At 41.0% G+C, this 21,391-nt stretch overlaps 1 protein-coding gene across 11 annotated transcripts in view; it reads left to right on the top strand.

Annotated features, from left to right (window-relative positions):
* herc1 (HECT and RLD domain containing E3 ubiquitin protein ligase family member 1) overlaps positions 1-21,391 on the top strand; it is a 262,328-nt gene that overhangs the window by 55,719 nt on the left and 185,218 nt on the right. For all 11 annotated transcript variants that reach the window (XM_073024866.1, XM_073024869.1, XM_073024868.1 and 8 more), the window contains exons 5-7: positions 242-553; positions 750-846; positions 19,640-19,783. In XM_073024866.1, coding sequence (XP_072880967.1) covers positions 242-553; positions 750-846; positions 19,640-19,783 — 553 coding nt within the window. The remainder of the gene's footprint in view (positions 1-241; positions 554-749; positions 847-19,639; positions 19,784-21,391) is intronic.

Below are 21,391 nucleotides of genomic sequence, written 5' to 3'. Positions count from 1 at the left end.
AGGCCAGTATTTTTGTTTAAATTCCATGCATGTCACCATTCAACTTACAGTTTGCTTTCCCAAATGTCTCAGAGGAAAATCTGGTGCCTAATGATAATGGGTCTTTAAAACAATATGTTTCTTTGCTATTTGGTTCTGCGATTTTTATGATAAATGGTAGCAAATAATGATTTTTTTAATGTGCTGTATCTCTATATAGTGTAATTCAGTTAATTGTGTGGAATTCTTCTTTCTCACTCAGATTGAAGCTGGACAGTATTGCACATTTGTCATAGCATCTGATGGATCGGTAAGGGCATGTGGCAAAGGCAGTTATGGAAGGCTTGGTCTTGGTGATTCAAATAATCAATCAACCCTGAAAAAATTAAATTTTGAACCACATCGAGCTATCAAAAAAATCTCCTCGTCAAAAGGCTCGGATGGTCATACTTTGGCATTTACCACTGAGGGAGAAGTCTTCAGCTGGGGCGATGGAGACTATGGAAAACTTGGGCATGGTAACAGTTCAACACAGAAATACCCCAAACTAATTCAAGGCCCTCTGCAAGGAAAGGTAAATTGTAGTGACAAGTTTTGTAAGAATTTATTTCTTGTCTGATTGTTGATGCTGAAAAGGAATAATTGATTTGTAAATTGTTCCCAGAATAATGGTTAAAACTATAATAAATCCCATCTGTTTTAAATCAAAATGAAGTATTTCTATTGCTTTGTGGCTTCTTGAGTTGATGTCCTTTTATGTTCTTTTAAAGGCTGTTGTATGTGTCTCTGCTGGCTATAGACACAGTGCAGCTGTCACAGAAGATGGTGAATTGTATACGTGGGGTGAAGGAGACTTTGGAAGATTAGGTAAGGTTGGTTAGGTTTAAAATTTGCCTGATTGTAGGTGGATGGCGTACAGAAATTGGCAACACTAGTAATAAACTTCATGACAGTCTTTAGTTGAACAAAGAAAATTAATTTGGTTTTGTTTGAGTATATCAGCCATGTGAATTACCTGATGTGTAACAAAGTACAATTGAGATAGAAAATGCTTTTTGTGAAATAACTTGAATAGTTTTAAGTGTCTTTGCTTAATTTGAACCCAATAATTCAGTGAAAGATTTGGTCATGTAAAGTAACTGTGTAGGCATCTTATTAATAACAATGGAGCCTTACCACTCATGGGGAAGGCTTCGGGAGTAAATCCAGAGGAAGAATCTGGAACTGGAGTCCCTAAGGCAGTCTTGCGTTAAATTCAATGTAACTGGCAACCTAGCGACACCGCTGGTGCCAAACTGTATTGGCTTCTGCCGTTCTTTTGGATTCATCAGTGATGTGGAGAGGGTAACCTGCTGCACGGGCAAAAGCTTGCACTCCATATTGTACTGCCCTGGCATGCATGCGACTTTGCTAGACAGCTAGGACGCAACATCCATGGTCAACCCTGGCCATCTGAGGCCTTATAGAGAGTAATAGGTGATTTAGCATTGCACTCAGCAACCACTGCATGCTATATCAATGCATTGTGGAGTGTAGTGAATAGGTGGTGACTTGACTTTATTTAATTTTACAGTTGGGCTTCCTTAACCATATAGTTTTTATTTACAGAGGTAAGTATGTATAAGAAGTGGTAAGCAAGTTTCTCGCTAGTCTCCGAGTTAATTAGGTAACTAACTGGCACTGTTAACTCAACTTATAGACAGCCAACTTGAACTTGTGGAAAATTTGGAACATAAATCTAAAAAAATCTAAAAATGCAAAAAAAAAATAGTGCATGCTCACTGAATGCAAAGTCTACAGAGTGTCAGTTTTGGTGAGGTGGGACAAAGATAGAATTTTATATCAGTTAAACACCATAAGATTAAAATTACTGTATTACTGCATACTGTATACTTACAGTAAAATTACTGTATACATATAACTAAAATTAAAGTAGTTTTAAAGAATCATTAACAAGTATATATAGGAAGGTGCCGGAAAAGGGCCAGCAACACTTACATCCACTAATTTTAACACTATTATTTTCGTCAGTCTTATTTACAGCCTAGCATCATTTTATGGAAATACACTTAGTCAATGTATATAAGCTATCTTATGTCTTTATATTTTTTTTATTGGTTTAGAGGTAAAAGATAAATGACAAGAAGCTAGAAGGTGCTGCATAACCTACTTTAAATTTTGATGTCTTGTAATGTGTTCTAAGTTAATTATTGCAGTGCATCCTAGTTTGTTGTAAGGGATAAGAGTTTGGGATAGTGGATTATAGTCAAATTTCTTTCAGTTTTCTGTGATGCCAGAATTTGTCTAGTGCCAATGGTCAAGTGGGTAGCATAGATTGTTAAGGACTGAGATAAAACATACCGGAGAATATTTTCCACTGCCTTATACTTTGGCAGTTGGTCCTGTTTGGGTCTAGTCATACCTTGCCCAAAGTTTGATTCTGCTGGGTCAGTGCCTGGACCTGTGGCACAACACCAAGCAGTGGGTCTAGACCTAGTAGTAACATATTTTGTTCTTTTTGCTTCTGTGTATTAGGGGGCTCTGATTTGAATGCTTTTAAGGTTGTTGGTGTAGTACAGTAGCCTGTAGTTCAATGAGCTTCAGATCCCCAGGGTATATCAAGAAGCATTTGGATAGTAATATACTTTGATCAAATTGATATCTAGCAAATGAATAGTATTGCATTTCTTCTTGTTTATAATGTTTTTGTACATTTTTAACATTAACATTTAGGCTTGTATTAACTTTAGGCTTTGAACTTTCTCTGCTGCTGGGTCAGTATAGGCGAGTAAATGTATAACTGTTGAGCTATTTTCAAACATATTCTGGCCTTCCTTACAATTGTGCTACTATTTGGCATTAATGATATTTGTTCAAAAGTATTGTACCTAATGTACCTAACGTATTTGCAGTGATTACATTTCTTTTTGCTTCTTCAGAAGATGTATGAATGTTCTGTTGATTGTATCAATTAGCCTCTTCTGTGTAGACCATTCCCATTTATTGTCTCATATTGAAGATTCAATATTGAATTCAAATTGTTTCATATTGTTGAAGAATATTTTAAAACACATACAATAAATATAAAAACATAAGATAGCTTATATACATTGATTGTGTGTCTATAAATAGGCTGTGCGTAAGGTGACTGACGGGAAATAATAAAGTAGTGGTGGAGTTAGATGCAGATGTTGATAAGCCTTACCGCATGGGGAAAGTAACTGTTTTTGAGTCTGGTGGTCCTGGCGTGGATGCTATGCAACCTCCTCTCTGATGGGTGGACAAACAGTCATGAGGAGGGTGGGTGGGATCCTTCAGGATGTTACAGCCCTTTTTCCGGCACCTTTCTGTATGTATGTCCTTTATGGCATGTAGGCAGGTGCTAGTGATGCGTTGGAAGTTTTGACCACCCACTGTAGAACCCTCTGTCCATTGCAGTGCAGTTTCCGTGTCAAGCAGTGATGCAACTTGTTAGCACACTCTCTAGTGTGCATCTGTAGAATGTAGAGGCCTTTGTGACCTTTCTAGACTGTATAGGATGTGTTCTGGGGCCATGAGAAAGACAGGCTGCCAACTTTGTTTTCATGGAGGGAGATGAGCATAATCGTACTTTCATCTTCCAGCTGTTCCACACGTCGTTTGCATATGGGTGTAGATTTTCACAAATATAACAAAGTGAGGCGTTTTATTTTTAATGAAACCTGTATCACATTTTATTGGATTCCAAAACCTACACTCAAAAGCGCACTTAAAGACTCTGAGTTGGGGTTTCACCTTAAGAGGCTGGTCTGACGTGATGATTTTTTTTTACACACAATGTCAGTGATTGTGAATTATGTACATTTCTCCCAACTACATTACTCTACACAGCCTCTCCCACCCCCAGAATTCACTAAAACCAGCATTGTGAGCTTGTCTGGAGCACTGACGAGTCGTCTGGCTCAGGTCCTGTGATCCATGGGGGAAGGAACAGCTGGTGCCTCTGGCTCGTCCAGAGGTGTGTTGACACACTCATGGTTGTGTTGTGACACCAGAGGCATGGCAGCAGAATACTCCAAATCTTGACAGGCCGGCTTAAGGTGATCTACTGAAATACATTCAGGTTTATCCCTCTTATCTGTGACAGAAGTTTTTTCTCTCGGTTCCAAATTGCAGAATGGGCTATCAGACAGACAGACATACTTTATTGATCCCGAGGGAAACTGGGTTTCGTTACAGCCGCACCAACCAAGAATAGTGAAGAAATATAGCAATATAAAACCATAAATAATTAAATAATAATAAGTTAATCATGCCGTGGAAAAATAAGTCCAGGACCAGCCTATTGGCTCAGGGTGTCTGACACTCCGAGGGAGGAGTTGTAAAGTTTGATGGCCACAGGTAGGAATGACTTCCTATGATGCTCAGTGTTACATCTCGGTGGAATGAGTCTCTGGCTGAATGTACTCCTGTACCTAACCAGTACATTATGGAGTGGATGGGAGTCGTTGTCCAAGATGGCATGCAACTTGGACAGCATCCTCTTTTCAGACACCACCGTCAGAGAGTCCAGTTCCACCCCCACAACATCACTGGCCTTATGAATGAGATTGTTGATTCTGTTGGTGTCTGCTACCCTCAGCCTGCTGCCCCAGCACACAACAGCAAACTTGATAGCGCAGGCCACCACAGACTCATAGAACATCCTCAGTGTTGTCTGGCAAATGTTAAAAGACCTCAGTCTCCTCAGGAAATAGAGATGGCTCTGACCCTTCTTGTACACAGCCTCAGTGTTCTTTGACCAGTCCAGTTTATTGTCCATTTGTAAGGGGATGTAGGTATGCATCACAGCAGATGAAAACAAATGACCTGGGATGTAGGTAAACAGGAGCCCAAGAATACTGTACGCCATATTGGCAGGTAGGAATAGGTGAAAAGGAATTGAATTTACTGAAGAGGGTGGAACACCATTGAGAGGCCAGTCAGACAGTTGTGGTATCAGAGATGAAATCACCTGGCACTCATAACAGCTCCCCGTATACTAACTCTGCCACGGATGACTGCAGGTCCTATTTTGGAGCAGTTCTGAGCCCTACCAGGACTCGCGGGAGATGATCATGCCAACACTCATCCATCAGGGAAGCCCTCAGAGCAGCCTTTAAGGAGAGGTAAAACCACTCACATGGCCATTGGACTGTGGGTGATATGCCGTGGTGTGGTGTAGCCTAATGCCAAGGTTCAGGGCCATCACAGCCCAGAGGTCTGAAATGATTTGGGGTCCGCGGTCAAGGAAATATTAGATAGGGTGCCAAACTGAGTGACCCAGATTCTGATGACCACCTGAGCCACATCTGCGGCCATCGTTGATGCTAGAGGTACAAACTCTGGCCACCTGTTGGTATGGTCCACTGTGGTTTCCACCATGGTAAGAAATTGCGTGAAATGGTGGTGGGGGGGGGGGTGTGGAGGAGAGGGCCAACAAGGTCCACATTGACATGGTCAAACTGTCACTTAAGGACCTCAGAAGGTCTCATCACACTTCTGACTCAAGCCTTGTAGATGGGGAGTTGGAAGTTACTCTGCACAATTCCTTGTCTCTCACTGGCTCTTTCAGCTATATTGTGTACATAGTTATTTCAATTCAGTTTCTGGTAATGTGATAAGCCAGTCTATAATTCAAAATATGCAAGCTTCTGAGTTACACAAGCAATTTGGCATCAATCCTGTTAGAATTTGCTATACCATTCAGTAGGAATGGATTTTGGCCTAACTTACTTTTAAAGAATTTTCCAATTTCAGGTAATCCTTGCCACCTTTGTTTTCCACCCGCTGTCAATCCACCTCTGGTATTTTTTTTGCCTCCTTTCCCATCCCGATTCTTATCACCTACTACACTCAAAACTCCTCCTCCACATCCTCCCCAAAAGGTTTCATCTACCCTTATTTCCCCAAATGGTTCTCCTTATCACCTTACCTATTTAGCAGAGTACAGCAGTAATAATTTTTGTTGTTTTCCTCCTAGTTGTTTTTTAAACTTTAACCCTCTGTCCCCTAAACCCTTCTAGTTCTGTCGGCTTTTTTACTGGACATACCTCCAGCTAACATCCATCTTCCTCTGTATCCCAAATCAGCCTCTTCCCCACCTCCCCCCTCCCCAAACCTGTTGCATCTTTCTGTCAGCCTTCACCCCTCCTCAATCCGCCACTCTCCTACTGGTCCCTGCCCACCATTCCCCTCTCTTGTTTCTGCACTCTTAGGCCTGATGCAGGGTTTGTTTGACAACCCCTTTAACCCCCTGCAGATGTACTTGACCCACCGAGCTACTCTAGCAAATTGTTACGTTGCTCCAGATTCCAGTATCTGCAGTCCCATCTTTCTGTTTCTAAAATGTCAGCTGATCTTCCTTGAGAATCTGAATTTCAACACTTTTCATGCTAAAACCAGGGCATTATTTTCACTTTTTATTTGTAACATTTGCCTTTGGAGCTGCCTTGCATTTTGTTTGCATGTTTTACTGTTTTCTCTGTCAACAGTAAATCCATTAGATACATGAAATAGTTGTTTCACCTCTCCTTCCTTGCATATTCATTGGCAAAGTGTGGTGCTTAATGTCGTTAGTTAATTTTTACCATGAAATACAGAAGCTTCAGATCCCACATTACTCTCAAAAATACTTGAAGGGCAATGGGTCCCAGGGAAGGTAATCTCTGAAAATTATTATGTGTGATTGCCCACTCAGCAGCTTTTATTTTATTGTTGTAACGTTGCTTAGCCTTTTTAAATCACTTGGGCACAGTAGTGTGGTTCATTAAACCCCATAGTACATTTATTTTAAGCTGCTACAGGAGTGAATCGAAACAGGCTGATTTTAGAACCAAACTATGGATGGCTAGATTAAAAGAATATAGATGAAACCAAGGAGGAAGGAGGTAGTTAAACATTGGATTCAGCAAAAGAAACTGTGCAATTAATAACGTGATTTGAAGAATAGGTAAATATTGTATTTTGTCCTTGTGCCCATATAAGGCCCTTTGGTCCACAAAGCTGTGCCAGGCATGTCCTTGCCTCAGAAATTACTTACAGTTACCCATAGCCCTCTATTTTTCTAAGCTCCATGTACCTATCCAGGAGTCTCTTAAAAGACCCTATTGTATCCGCCTCCACCACCATCGCTGGCAGCCCATTCCAGCACTCGCCACTCTCTGCGTAACAAAACTTATGCCTGATATCTCCTCTGTACCTACTTGCAAGCACCTTAAAACTGTGCCCTCTCATGCTAGCCATTTCACCCCTGGGAAGAAGCCCTGATACGCCTCTGTCAGGTCATCTCTCATCCTCTGTCACTCCAAAGAGAAAAGGCTGAGTTAACTCAACCTATTCTCATAAGGCATGCCCCCCACTCCAGGGAACATCCTTGTAAATCTCCTCTGCGCCCTTTCTATAGTTTCCACATTCTTCCTGTAGTGAGGCGACCAGAGCTGAGCACAGTATTCCAAGTGGGGTCTGACCATGGACCATTACAGCTGCAACGTTACCTCCTCTCGACTTCTAAACTCAATCCCATGATTAATGAAGGCCAATGCACCATATGCCTTCTTAACCACAGAGTCAACCTGCGCAGCAGCTTTGAGTGTCCTATGGACTCGGACCCCAAGATCCCTCTGATCCTCCACACTGCCAAGAGTCTTACCGTTAATACTATATTCTGCCATCATATTTGACCTACTAAAATGAACCACTTCACACTTATCTGGGTTGAACTCCATCTGCCACTTCTCAGCCCAGTTTTGTATCCTATTAATGTCCCGCTGTAACCTCTGACAGCACTCCACACTATCCACAACACCCCCAACCTTTGTGTCATCAGCAAATTTACTAACCCCTCCCTTCTCTTTTTGATTTTTATATATGACCTGGATGAGGAAGTGAAGAAGTCTCAGAACAGATCCCTGAGGCACACCACTGGCCTCTGTCCTCCATGCAGAATATGACTCGTCTACAACCACTCTTTGCTTTTTGTGGGCAAGCCAGTTCTGGATCCACAAAGCAATGTCCCCTTGGATCCCATGCCTCCTTACTTTCTCAATAAGCCTTGCATGGGGTACCTTATCAAGTGTCTTGCTGAAATCCATATACACTACATTACGGCTCTACCTTATTCAATGTGTTTAGTCACATCCTCAAAAAATTCAATCAGGCTCGTAAAACACGACCTGCCTTTGACAAAGCCATGCTGACTATTCCTAATCATAATATGCCTCTCCAGATGTTCATAAATCCTGCCTCTCAGGATGTTTTCCATCAACCTACCAGCCACTGAAATAAGACTCGCTGGTCTATAATCTCTACTCCCTTTCTTGAATAAAGGAACAACACCCACAACCCTCCAATCCTCTGGACCCTCTCCTTTCTCCATTGATAATGCAAAGATCACCGCCAGAAGCTAAGAAATTTCTTCCCTCGCCTCTCCCAGTAGCCTGGGGTACATCTCGTCCAGTCCTGATGACTTATGCAACTTGATACTTTCCAAAAGCTCCAACACATCCTCTTTCTTAATATCTACATGCTCAACCTTTTCAGTCCACTGTAAGTCATCCCTTACAATTGCCAAGATCCTTTTTCATAGTGAATACTGAAGCATATAATACTGAATAATATAAAACAAAAGAGGGCAAATGAGAGTGAGGAACTTAAAATAATTACTTTATCACCAGAGGGGGAAGAAAAATCAAACAACTTAATAGAACTAAAGGATGATGTTATAGAGTCATGTGACATTGATAAAGGCCTTACAGCTCTACTCATCCATGTTCATTGAGATGTCCAGCTCAGTTAATGCCCATTTTCCTGTATTTGGCTCACAGACCTCTATTCCTTTTCAATTCGCGTACCTGACCCAAATGCTGTTAAACATCGTGAGTTACCTTTTTACCCAGGGATTTCTCCTCCATAATCTTCAGCAGTTTATATATTACCAACGGCTGACTGTAATTAAGCACTTGAGATACTGCATGATGCTCCAAACAAGAAACAGTCTATCCCGACTCATTTCAGTTCACGGTCAAGGAATTCAACAAGGCTTGTTTGAAGAAAATCCTGCCCAATTACCATCAGCATATAACCTGTAACAACAGATGTTCCAACATACTAGACCACTACCATGAGATACATTTTCTTGCAGGCATTCACGGTAAAACAAAGACATGCGATAGAATCAGTGAAAAACTTTACAAAGACTGACAAACAGCCAATGCAAAAGAAGACAAACTGTGCAAACAAAATAATAAAATAAATAATATTGAGAACAAGTTGTTGAGTATGTAGGTTGTGGAATCAGTTCATTATTGAGGTGAGTGAAGTTATTCATGCTGGTTCAGGAGCCTGATAGTTAAAGGTTAATAACTGTTCCCAAACCTGGTGATGTGGGACCTAAAGTTTCTGTACCTCCTTCCCCATGGCAACATTGAGAAGAGAGCATGGGCTGGGAGCATGGGAGTTTTGGTGATGGATGCTGCTTTCTTGTGGCACCATTTCTTGTAGATGTGTTCAATGGTGCAGAGAGCTTTTCCTGTGATGTACTGGGTAGGCATTTCCATTCTTAGGCATTGGTGTTTCTATGCCAGACCATGATACAACCAGTCAGGATACTCTCCACTGTGCATCTGTAGAGGTTCGTCAAAGTTTTAAATAATGTGCCAAATCTGTGCAAACTTCTAAGCAAGCAGACAATTTCTTATCTTTGAAATGGCACTTGCATGTTGGTCCCAGGACACATCCTCTGATAAGATAATGCCAAAGAATTTAAAGTTACTGACCCTTTTCCCCTAATGAGGGCAGGCTCATGGCTTCCCGATTCCTCTGCCTGTAGCCAGTAATCAGGTGTTTGTTACGGCTGACATTGAGTGGAAGGTTTTTGTGGCGGCATTCAACAAAATTTTCAATCTCCCTCCTATATGCCAATTTGTCCTCCCGTTTGATTCAGCCAACAACGGTGTTGTCATCAGCAAACTTGAATACAGCATTGCAGCTGTACTTCATAGTGATAAGTATGAGGGGGCTAAGCACACAGCCTTGTGGTGCACCTGTGCTGATGAGGATTGTGAAGGAGATGTTGGTAATCTGTAATGACCAGAGTCAGCAAGAGAGGAAATCGAGAATCGAATTATCAAGAAAGCAGATCAGAGATGCCTCTTAATGTTGTTTCCTGTGGTAAATAAACAGTTGGGCCTATACTCATGGGTTTAGAGGAATAAGAATGAAATTGCAGAGCCTTAGCTGAAAAATAAAACAATTACACTAGCTGGATTTCAAAATGTTAACTCTATTTCTCTTTCCTTGGTTGCTGCTTTACCTGCTCTGTTTCCAGAATTTTTTAAAGTTTGAAGTCATAAAGTCATACAACAGGGAAACAGACCATTCAGCCCACTATGTTCATGCTGGCTAGTGTATACTGTAGATATTGGGATGCTTTTTGAGGGTATAGCTTAACTCTGTTTCTCCTCATTTGGTAATCCAGGACTAGGGGTTGTTGATTCAGAATCCATTTCAGACTGAGTTTAGGAGGAATTTCTCACCTTGCATGTCATGATGTGCAGGTTCATTATTAATACTCTGAAATAGGTATTTTTGAATTTTTTCCCCCCCAGATTGTTGAACAACTCATATTTGGCATCACTCCTGTTGAATAGAATTGCTTTTATGTGATTACCCTACATACAAAATCTGGCCTGACCAGCAAGAAAGAGCCTTGCTTCTGCCTTTTTAAAAAGTTGTTCAATTATATGGTGCAAACACGAGGAAATCTGCAGATGCTGGAAATTCAAACAACACACACAAAATGCTGGTGGAACACAGCAGGCCAGGCAGCATCTATAAGGAGAAGCACTGTCGACGTTTCGGGCCGAGACCCTTCGTCAGGCCTAACTGAAAGGAAAGATAGTAAGAGATTTGAAAGTAGTGAGGGGATGGGGATATGGGAAATGATAGGAGAATTATATGGTGGTGTGTTGCAAGGTCTGTTTGATCAGAGTTCAGTGGTGTCGGCCGCAGAGTACTTTGTATCTGCAACTCTGGGAATTTAAGACAATTTTTGAAGCCACCTCTTAGAGGATGTTTTTCTTGTGGTCTTGCTGGATCGCCAGCTCGACCAAGAGCTGAAGGAAATCGGAGGTGATGAGCTTTCAGAATCAGCATCGTTTATTATCACTGGCACATGTGGTGAAGTTTGTTCTTTTACGGCAGCAGTACAGTGCAATACATAATAAAAAGCTGTACAAAAAGAAATGTATACTATATAACAAATTAAACAGTGCAAAAAGAGAGCAATAAAAAGAAAAATAGTGAGGTTTTGTGCATGGGTTCATTGTCTAATCAGAAATCTGATGGCCGAGGGGAGGAAGCTGTTCCTAAAATGTTGAGTGTGTCTCTTCGGGCCCCTATACCACCTCCTTGATGATTGCAATAAGAAAAGGGAAGTCCTTAATGATGGATGCTGCCATTTTGAAGCATCGCCTTTTGAAGCTGTCCTTGATGCTGGGGAGGCTAGTGTCCATGATAGAGCTGGCTGAGTTTTCAACTTTCTGCAGCTTTATCCAATCCTGTGCAGTGGCCCCTTCACACCAGATGGTGATGCAACTGGTTAGATTGCTCTCCGTGGTACATCTGTAGAACTTTGTGAGAGTCTTTGGTGACATACCAAGTCTCCTCAAACTCCTAATGAAATGTAGCTGCTGTCACACTTTCTTTGTAATTGCACCAATATGTTGGGCCCAGCCATGTTGACAACCAAGAACTTGAAACTATTCAGCCTTTCCACTGTTGATCGTTTGATGAGGACTGTTGTGTGTTCCTTTTCCTGATGTCCACAATCAATTCCTTGGTCTTACTGACGTTGACTGCAAAGTTGTTGCTGCGACACCACTCAACCAGCTGATCTATCTTTCTCTTCTATACCATCTTGTCACCATCTGAAATTCTGATACTAATGTCATCAGTCATAAAATTTATAGATGGTGTTTGAGCTGTACCTAGCCACGCAATCGTAGGTGTGGAGAAAGTAGAACAAAGGGCAAAGCACACATCCTTAAGGTACGCCAGTGTTGATTGTCAGCAAAGAGGTGTTGTTACAGATCTGCACAGAATGCGGTCTCCCAGTGAGGAAGTCAAGGATCCAGTGCAGAGGGAGGCACAGAGGCCCAGGGTTTGGAGCTTGGGATCAATTTGCACAGGTGTAGTTTTATTTTCCCTTTCGAAGTGTTCATAAAAGGTGTTGAGCTCATCTGAGTGTGAAGCATCGCAGCCATTCACGATGTTAGGTTTCAACTTGTAGGAGGTAATGGCCTGGAAACCCTGCTGTGCATCAGATTCTGTCTCTAACCTCAATCATAATTACTTTCAGAGCAAAAACACAGCCTTCCGTTAGTCATAGCTGGACTTGTTTATTGAGTTTCCTTTATGAGAAGCTGAAAAAGTATGGGAGGGTGGATTCTAGTTTGAAGGATTTATTCCCAAGACTGAACTTAAAGGCATTGGATCCTTTAAGCGATTTCCAGCATGTTCATGCATATATCTCATGGGTATTCTTTGCTTGTGGGGGGAAGCTTAATTTCCAGAGCGTGTACCACTACTTTGCCCTGATTGTAATAGGAAGGGAGAGGTTAATTGGACCCTTGTGGTACTCTGTTCCATATGTCAACCTGGAGTTTTTCATCAGTTAGAACAGTTTGCATTCCCTGAAGGTGCAGATAATGTGTGATCACTGACACTCCGTTCTCGTCAGTGGTGTCATGCACCTGGTAAACATGCTGAGGTTGCTTGCTGTCCTCCACTTGTTTTCTTTTATGTACTAATTGGATGAATGGCTTAGGGGTGAGGAAAAACTATCCCCGTTGCCATAGTACCTCATTTCAGGGTGGCCTCTGGGAATTGCAATTAGCCATGTGGTCACGTGTGCTGTTAGGGTTTGCCTATATCTCCGAGGCTCAATTCCTAATGTCAGGGCTAAAGGAGTGCAGTGTGTTCGAATGTAGACACAAGACTGTATTTGCTGGAGTCTGGAGCAATGCAGAAAATGCTGGGTGATCTCAGTGACGTCAGGCAATGTCTGTGGATAGTCCATTTCCCTTCACAGACGCTGCCTGACTTGCCAACCTCCTCCCAGTGTTGAATATAGAAACATAGAAAATAGGTGCATTTGGCCCTTCGAGCCTGCACCGCCATTCAGTATGATCTTGGCTGATCATCCAACTCAGAACCCTGTACCTGCTTTCTCTCCATACCCCCTGATCCCTTTAGCCATAAGGGCCATATCTAACTTTCTCTTAAATATAGCCAATGAACCGGCCTCAACTGTTTCCCGTGGCAGAGAATTCCACAGATTCACCACTCTCTGTGTGAAGAAGTTTTTCCTCATCTCGGTCCTAAAAGGATTCCCCTTTATCCTTAAACTGTGACCCCCTTGTTCTGGACTTCCCCAACATCGGAAACAATCTTCCTGCATCTAGCCTGTCCAATCCCTTTAGAATTTTATACGTTTCAATAAGATCCCCCCTCAATCTTCTAAATTCCAGTGAGTATAAGCCTAGTCGATCCAGTCTTTCTTCATATGAAAGTCCTGCCATCCCAGGAATCAATCTAGTGAACCTTCTTTGTACTCCCTCTATGGCAAGAATGTCTTTCCTCAGATTAGGGGACCAAAACTGCACACAATACTCTAGGTGCAGTCTCACCAAGGCCTTGTACAACTGCAGTAGAACCTCCCTGCTCCTGTACTCAAATCCTTTTGCTATGAATGCCAACATACCATTTGCCTTTTTCACCGCCTGCTGTACCTGCATGCCCACATTCAATGACTGGTGTACAATGACACCCAGGTCTCGTTGCACCTCCCCTTTTCCTAATCGGCCACCATTCAGATAATAATCTGTTTTCCTGTTCTTGCAACCAAAGTGGAATATAGCATGAATTTGGTATTCAGTAGTCGGAACTGGGGTTTACATAACAATGTTTGTGCATTGGGAGTCTTCTGCCTGTGCTGTGATGGAAACCTCTTTCAACGTTATGCCCTGGTTGGACCCTATTGTGCTATCATGAAATTTGCCACTGTTTCAATGCTGAAAGGGTAAATAATAAATTCCAAACTTCGTGGAAACTTCAAAACAACTAGCTTCAAAACTGGAGCTAGGTGCCTGCTATACAAGTACCTTCAGGGAGGCCACATCTTCCTCCAGATGCTATAGCCCTTGTCATAAAATTTTAAGTTGGTTTATTATTGTTATATATACTGAGATGCAGTGCAAAAGATTTATTTTGCATGTCATCCATTGAGATCTTTTTATCATATCAGCTCATTGAGATAGTACAAGGGAAAACAATAACAATGCAGAGTGTAGTGTTACACATATGGAAAGTGCAGTGCAAGGAGCCAGGTGTATAAGGAAGTGTTAAGTCCCAGTTCTAAGAGTTTGGAGATGAGTTTGCTTAGAATAATTGTATTGGGGTGGAAGCTGCAGTCAATAAATAGTAGTCTAATGTATAGAAGGTGTATTTAATATCCGAATGCATCAGAGATGACTGCAGGGCCATGGAGATGGTGTTTGGTGGGGATTTGTTTCAATAGTAGATGAACTGCAGTGGGTTGAGGTTGCCTGCGAGGCTGGAGCTGAAATGTGCCGTGACCTGCATCTCGAAGCACTTCATGATGGCAGATGTCAAAGCCACCAGGCAATGATCATTAAAGCACATCAACTTCGATGCAGGATGACAGTTGTCCTCTTAAAGACAAAATAGGGAGAGGATGGGAATGTCTGCAAGTACCCATGCTGGCTGACCAGCGTAGAACCTAAGGATATGGCCAGGACAGCCATCTGGGCCAGATGTTTCCATGGATTCACTGTCCAGAAGACTCTGTTCACTATGGCGACTGTGGCTTCAGGGGCATTGGGGGCTGTTGGGGTGGGTGGTGATCCGTTAGAAATGGGTCCATTCAGCTTCTTTTCTTTTCGCCTGTATAGTATGTAAGCCTGCTGCAACTTGTGGAACACACAAAATGCTGGAGGAATTCAGCAGGCCGGGCAGCATTTTATGTGGGTTGCTCGGATTATCAGCATCTACAGATTTTCTCTTGTTTTCAATTTGTGGAACTTGATTTTTGGACTGGTGTTTTCTCGTGATATCCCTGCTAGCTTTACGAAGGTAATTTCTATAAAGTTTTGTATAAGTCATGGTTACTTGATTTCATTTCCACTGACCAGAATTTCAATAGAGATTGGATCTCTCAGTCTATGTAAGGGATCCAGTTTAGGAACACCTGAATTGATCTCATTGGTACACGGTCCTCTTACTCAGTTGCTGATAAAGTCCATGACTCTGGGGACATACTCATTTAAGTCGACTACTGCGTCTTTGAGCATGGACCAATCCATTAACTCAAAGTAGTTGTGTAGAAACTCATCTATTTCTATCTGAGGAAATACAACATTGTGCACTGTTCTACACTGGATCCTGTGTATGTGCAGGGAGAAAAGGAGCACAGCTTGCTGGTCTGATTTACCAAAGTGTGGACAGGGGTTGAATTTGTTAGTATCTTTGGTTGTGTAGCAATGGTCAAGGGTGTTTGGGTTCTTGGTAAGATAGGAGACATGCTGCTTGAAGTTGGCCTGGTTGAAGTTACCAGCAGTGATAAAGAGGGCCTCAGTAAAACAAAAATTATCCTGTTTCAAGGATATTTATCAGAATGCAGTCATCACATCCATTTAGAGTGGTAGATAGACTGCCAATGGGATAACAACTTACGCAGCAGGTAATGTGGACAGCACTTCCCTGTTAGATATTTCATGTCTATCAAGCAGAAACTCACCAGGACCATCACATCCAGGCACCTTGGTTAGGAAGTAGAACCCTCCACTTTGTACTTTGCCTGAGGACACTATATGGTTCATCCAGTGAATTCAAAACCATCCGGTTATATTGTGCAGTCAAGTGAAGTAAGTGTAAGTGATGTTTCAGTGAGACAGAACAGACATCAATCCCTCAGTTAACCATGATAGGTAAGTCAACTTTGTTCTCAAAGGCCTATGTTTTTTTTTAAAAAAAGAATAAACTGCTGGAAGAAATCAATGGGTCAAGCAGCATCTGTGGAGGCTAAAGTAATGTGTTGATGTTTTGAGTCATGGGACTGCATAGAATTTCTGCTCTAGGACTTCTGAAATGTCTCCAGCCTTCCTCCTTCAGATAATTTAGCCAAGTCCTTCTTGGCTCAGTTTGTCACTATTGCTGCTTTCTCTTGCAAGATGTAGGAAAGAGCATTCATGAGTTGTGTTTTAATGTGTGTGTGATATATCCTCCATAGCTAAAGATGTGTGTATGGTGTGCGATTGCTGCGCGAGTGTTCTGGTGGTATTTTAGTATCGCTGTCTATTTGTAGATGAGACAAGTTTTATGACTCTAACATACAGGGAAAACTTTGGTAACTAATTCTGCCTGGAAACAAGTTCCAGCATGTGTATGTATATATAAGAAAAGTACACATTAACTACACCAATTCAAATTTGTTGGCCTTCCATTAAAGGTTCATGAAACAAAGAGTCATGCATCATTGAGAACATTTACAAGGAACACTGCCACAAGCAAGCAGCATTGTTAATCAAAGCTCCCCATCATTCAGGCCATGCTCTCTTGCTACTACCATCTGGCAGAAGGTACAGGAGCCTTAGATCCCACAATACCAGATTCAGGAACAGTTTTACCTTACAACCATCAGGCTCCTGAACTAGTTTGGATAACATCACTTACCTCAACACTATAGTCTGCACAACCTATAGACTCACTTTCAAGAACTCTGAACTCGTTCTCAGTATTACCTATTCACTTTTTAGATTATTTGAATAGTTTTTCATCTTTTGCACTTGGCTCCCTGTTAGTCTTTAAGTATAGTTTTTCATAAGCTCTATTGTATTTCTTTATTGTCCTGTAAATGCTTGTAAGAAAAATAATCTCAAGGTAGCAAATTGTGATTTTATTTATATACACTCACACTCACATGTGCACACACCCCCCGATAATAAATTTAACTTGAACTTTGAACTTTTGAACAAAAGCAGACATGTTGGAAATTCCTAACCAGTCAAGTAGCATCTATGGCATGGGAAAAAAGTTAACATTTTTGAGTGTGGATCAAATTCTACAAGTTTTCACAGGCGGATTTCATCTGTGTTCATATTCATCTGCAGTTTTATTTTCATGTGTGATTTTAGTCTCTAGGCCTGTATATTTTCACATTTTCTACTATTCACAAAAATCTATCCTGAGAGATATCTTTATCAAAGACAATCTAAATTTACAGGATTGCTCCTGCCCTGCATTGCAATAACTACCTCACAAAAATCTGTGTTTAGAAGACATGATGTATTCCCTTTATAACTATGCTGACTGCTCACATTGATACTTGGATGCTCTCTAAATATGTATTTATAGCACCCTGTGGAATGTGATCGTATTCCCAATATAGATTTAAGGTGACTAGACCTTGTGTGTTTCTTTTGAGACTTCGTTTTGACTATGGAAACTATAATTGCCATACTGCAGCCTTTTTGATATAATGGTCAATGAAGAGCAAACAGCGGATTAATACAATGAGAGCATTGTGTTATCTTCTATATGACTTAGGGAGGAAAAAAACGTACAAATTCTTAAACCTTTCAATTCTGGCGTAATTCATAATTTATTATTTTGGATGTATTAGCCCTAGATTTTTTTTTTAAAAAAGCAGTTCTCCACAGACCTTGTGTATGAATGTATTCAGTATATTTGTTATCACCTTTCTCATTCTTTGTTTACTCAATTTATTACCCATGTTATCACTTTGATTTATGACTTTTGTATTGCATTTGATCTGAAAATGTTTTGCATAACGGTTTTTGGGACAAAAAAGACAAAGCAATTGTCTTTCTACATCTGTTGATTATTATCTAATACAGTGCCAATCTCGATTTATCTGTTGCTGAAATGTTACATCTTAATCATTTCAAAGCACCTTTTCAACCCACCCTACTTAAATACTCTATTTAAATTCTGTTGTCTATATCTGTTTTTCTAAAAAGGTGATATAGAGGTCACAAGGGTTGTTGATAAAATTAATTGCCTTCCAGGAGCTACTGCTGTCCTTCTAGTGACCATATCCAAGTTCACTAGTTATGTTAACCATTCCCTAGTTCATTTAAGTTTACTCAAGTCCCTTGTGCCTCATGCAAGTATTACTTAAGATTTGGGAAACGCACTAGTTTCATTATTTGCACTAAATTTTGGAACTTGTGGTTTTTACATTTTATTTAGAATGGGAAGACTATCTTTGGGATTTAAAATAACATGATGGCACGGAAACATAGAAATATAGAAAACCTACAGCACAATACAGGCCCTTCGGCCCACAAAGCTGTGCCGAACATGACCTTACCATAGAAATTACCTAGGGTTACCCATTGCCCTCTATTTTTCTGAGCTCTATGTACCTATCCAGGAGTCTCTTAAAAGACCATATCATATCCACCTCCACCACCGTCGCCAGCAGCCCATTCCACACACTCACCACTCTCTGCATTAAAAACTTATCCCTGACATCTCCTCTGTACCTACTCCCCAGCACCTTAAAACTCTGCCATCTCATGCTAGCTATTTCAGCCCTGGGAAAAACCCTCTGACAATCCACATGACCAATGCCTCCATCATCTTATACACTTCTATCAGGTCACCTCTCATTCTCTGTCACTCCAAGGAGAAAAGGCTGAGTTCACTCAACCTATTCTCGTAAGGCATGCTCCCCAATCCAGGCAACATCCTTGTAAATCTCCTCTGCACCCTTTTTACTCCAAGTGGGGTTTGACCAGGGTCCTATATAGCTGTAACATTACCTCTCGGCTCATAAACTCAATCCCATGATTGATGAAGGCACTATATGCTTTCTTAACCACAGAGTCATCCTGTGCAGCAGCTTTGAGTGTCCAATGGACTCGGACCCCTAGATCCCTCTGATCCTCCACACTACTAAGAATCTTACCATTAATACTATATTCTGTCATCATATTTGACCTACCAAAATGAACCAACTCACACTTATCTGGGTTGAACTCCATCTGCTACTTCTCAGCCCAGTTTTGCATCCTATCAATGTCCCGCTGTAACCTCTGACAGCCCTCCGCACCATCCATAATACCCCCAAACTTTGTGTCATCAGCAAATTTACTAACCCATTCCTCCACTTTCTCATCCAGGCATTTATAAAAATCACAAAGAGTTAGGGTCCCAGAACAGATCCCTGAGGCACCCCACTGGTGACTGACCTCCATGCAGAATATGACCAGTCTACTACCACTCTTTGCCTTCTGTGGGCAAGCCAGTTCTAGATCCACAAAGTAATTTCCCCTTGGATCCCATGCTTCCTTACTTTCTCAATAAGCCTTGCATGGGGTACCTTAACAAATGCCTTGCTGAAATCCGTATACACTACATCAACTGCTCTTCCTTCATCAATGTGTTTAGTCACATCCTCAAAAAAATTCAATCAGGCTCATAAGACAAAGCTATGCTGACTATTTTAATCATATTATGCCCCTCCAAATGTAAATAAATCCTCCTTCTCAGGTTCTTTGCCATCAACTTACTAATTATCACTTTTCCTTTTTAATAGGCCATGGTGATAGCAATAGTCGTAACATCCCCACTTTGGTGAAGGACATCAGCAATGTAGGTGAAGTATCCTGTGGAAGCTCACATACCATTGCATTGTCTAAAGATGGAAGAACAGCATGGTCTTTTGGGGGTGGTGACAATGGTAAGTAATACTCTTACTGCAATATACTCGTTGAAAAATAAATTGTGATAGAATGTATGTTAAGGAAATGTGCATCAACCTGGCCCATACAATCTATCCTGACTGCCAAGTATCTATATATACCAATCCCATTTACTAACACTTGGTCATTAGTATTAATGAGTCCAGATATTTAATTCAGGTCATGGATTGTAGATTCCAACCACCGTCCGGTGAAGATGTTTTTCCTCGGATCTTTTTGTCTTAAAACTCTGTCCTGGTAGTTTAAAAAATCTCTGCTATAAAGAAAAGTTTCCTACTCTCTTTTGTGGCTGTGCCTGTCATAATTTGTATATCTCTGCCTCCTTTGTTTCAAGGAAGATAAATCCAGCCATCCAGTCTTAATTGAAGTGTTGCATTCCAGACAACATCCTGGTGAATGAATCTCTTCTAAATCCTCTCCAGTGGTCTCCTATGGTGTGGAGACCATATACGTCTGGTCTAACCAATATTTTGCCTCCCTGCTTTTATATTCAATGCCCTAGCTGATGAGGGCAAGTATCCCATATGCCACTTTCACTATCTTATCTACCTATGCTGCCTTTTAGTTTGGAGACTCTTGGACTTTTTTACTGAGTTCCCTTTGTTCTTCAAAACTTTCTAGAGCTGTCCTGTTGATTATGTACTATGTGGTTGATTGCATTTAAAATGTGGCATACAAAATTCTAAGTATTATTATTGAAGTTTTAATCAATGCAGCAGCTTGTTAGAACATTCTGTTATTTTAGCTATAGTTTTAAAAAGCCAAAACATGTACAGGCTTTAATGCAATGAAGACATTAAAGGCCATTTTGAGCTCTAAGTAGATATCACATTTACTAATATTTCCATATGTTAGTGTCATAGCAACTTCAAATATGTGCAGTAATATCAAATGGCATTTACATGGCCTCAAATTATCTGTAATATATGCAAAATTGAACTGTGGCATACGAGGTTCTCAACAAACACTGGAAGATGTTTAACTGGAGTATTGATTATGTTTGGCATTATCTGTTTTGGTGTTGCTGTGGAGGCTGAGGCCTTCATTTAACTTTCCTTTATCATTCCTCCCAACTGATAAATGTGAATGTGTGGGGCAGTAATTGGCCAGATTGACTTTATAGTTTTCCTTGTTATGTGGTAGATGGTGTTATAAATGTATTTGAACAGCTTTGCCAGCGATATAGCTAGTTCTGGAGCATTTCGTGACAGCCTTTTTCATGAAATCCCATTAAATAAATTATCTGAAAACTGTTGTGAGAGATGAGGATGAGATAGATCATCAGCTTTACATTTCTGCTTGAAAGAAGTTGCATTAGCCTCCATCTTTTAGATACAATTTTAGATTCTTTGGTTATCAATGACTGGAATACTTGAGGAGCTGCCTCCTCCACATACTTGTTTAATAATCCATCTCTGTCCACAACCAAATCTGATTACTTAGCCCTTATGACTTTAACATCCATGCAAATCTGTATGATAGTGCGTAGCTCTGTATTATAGGGTGTTCCTGGTGTTACTTAGCATGCTTTTCTATACATGAAATCCCAATTAGAGTGGTGGTAATGCCATGCAATGCGACGGACA

This window comes from Hemitrygon akajei, chromosome 21, assembly GCF_048418815.1.
Source record: "Hemitrygon akajei chromosome 21, sHemAka1.3, whole genome shotgun sequence".
In the NCBI taxonomy this organism is placed as follows: domain Eukaryota; kingdom Metazoa; phylum Chordata; class Chondrichthyes; order Myliobatiformes; family Dasyatidae; genus Hemitrygon; species Hemitrygon akajei.
Note: the sequence above shows the minus strand (reverse complement) of the source record. Positions and strands in the feature narration are given on the sequence as shown.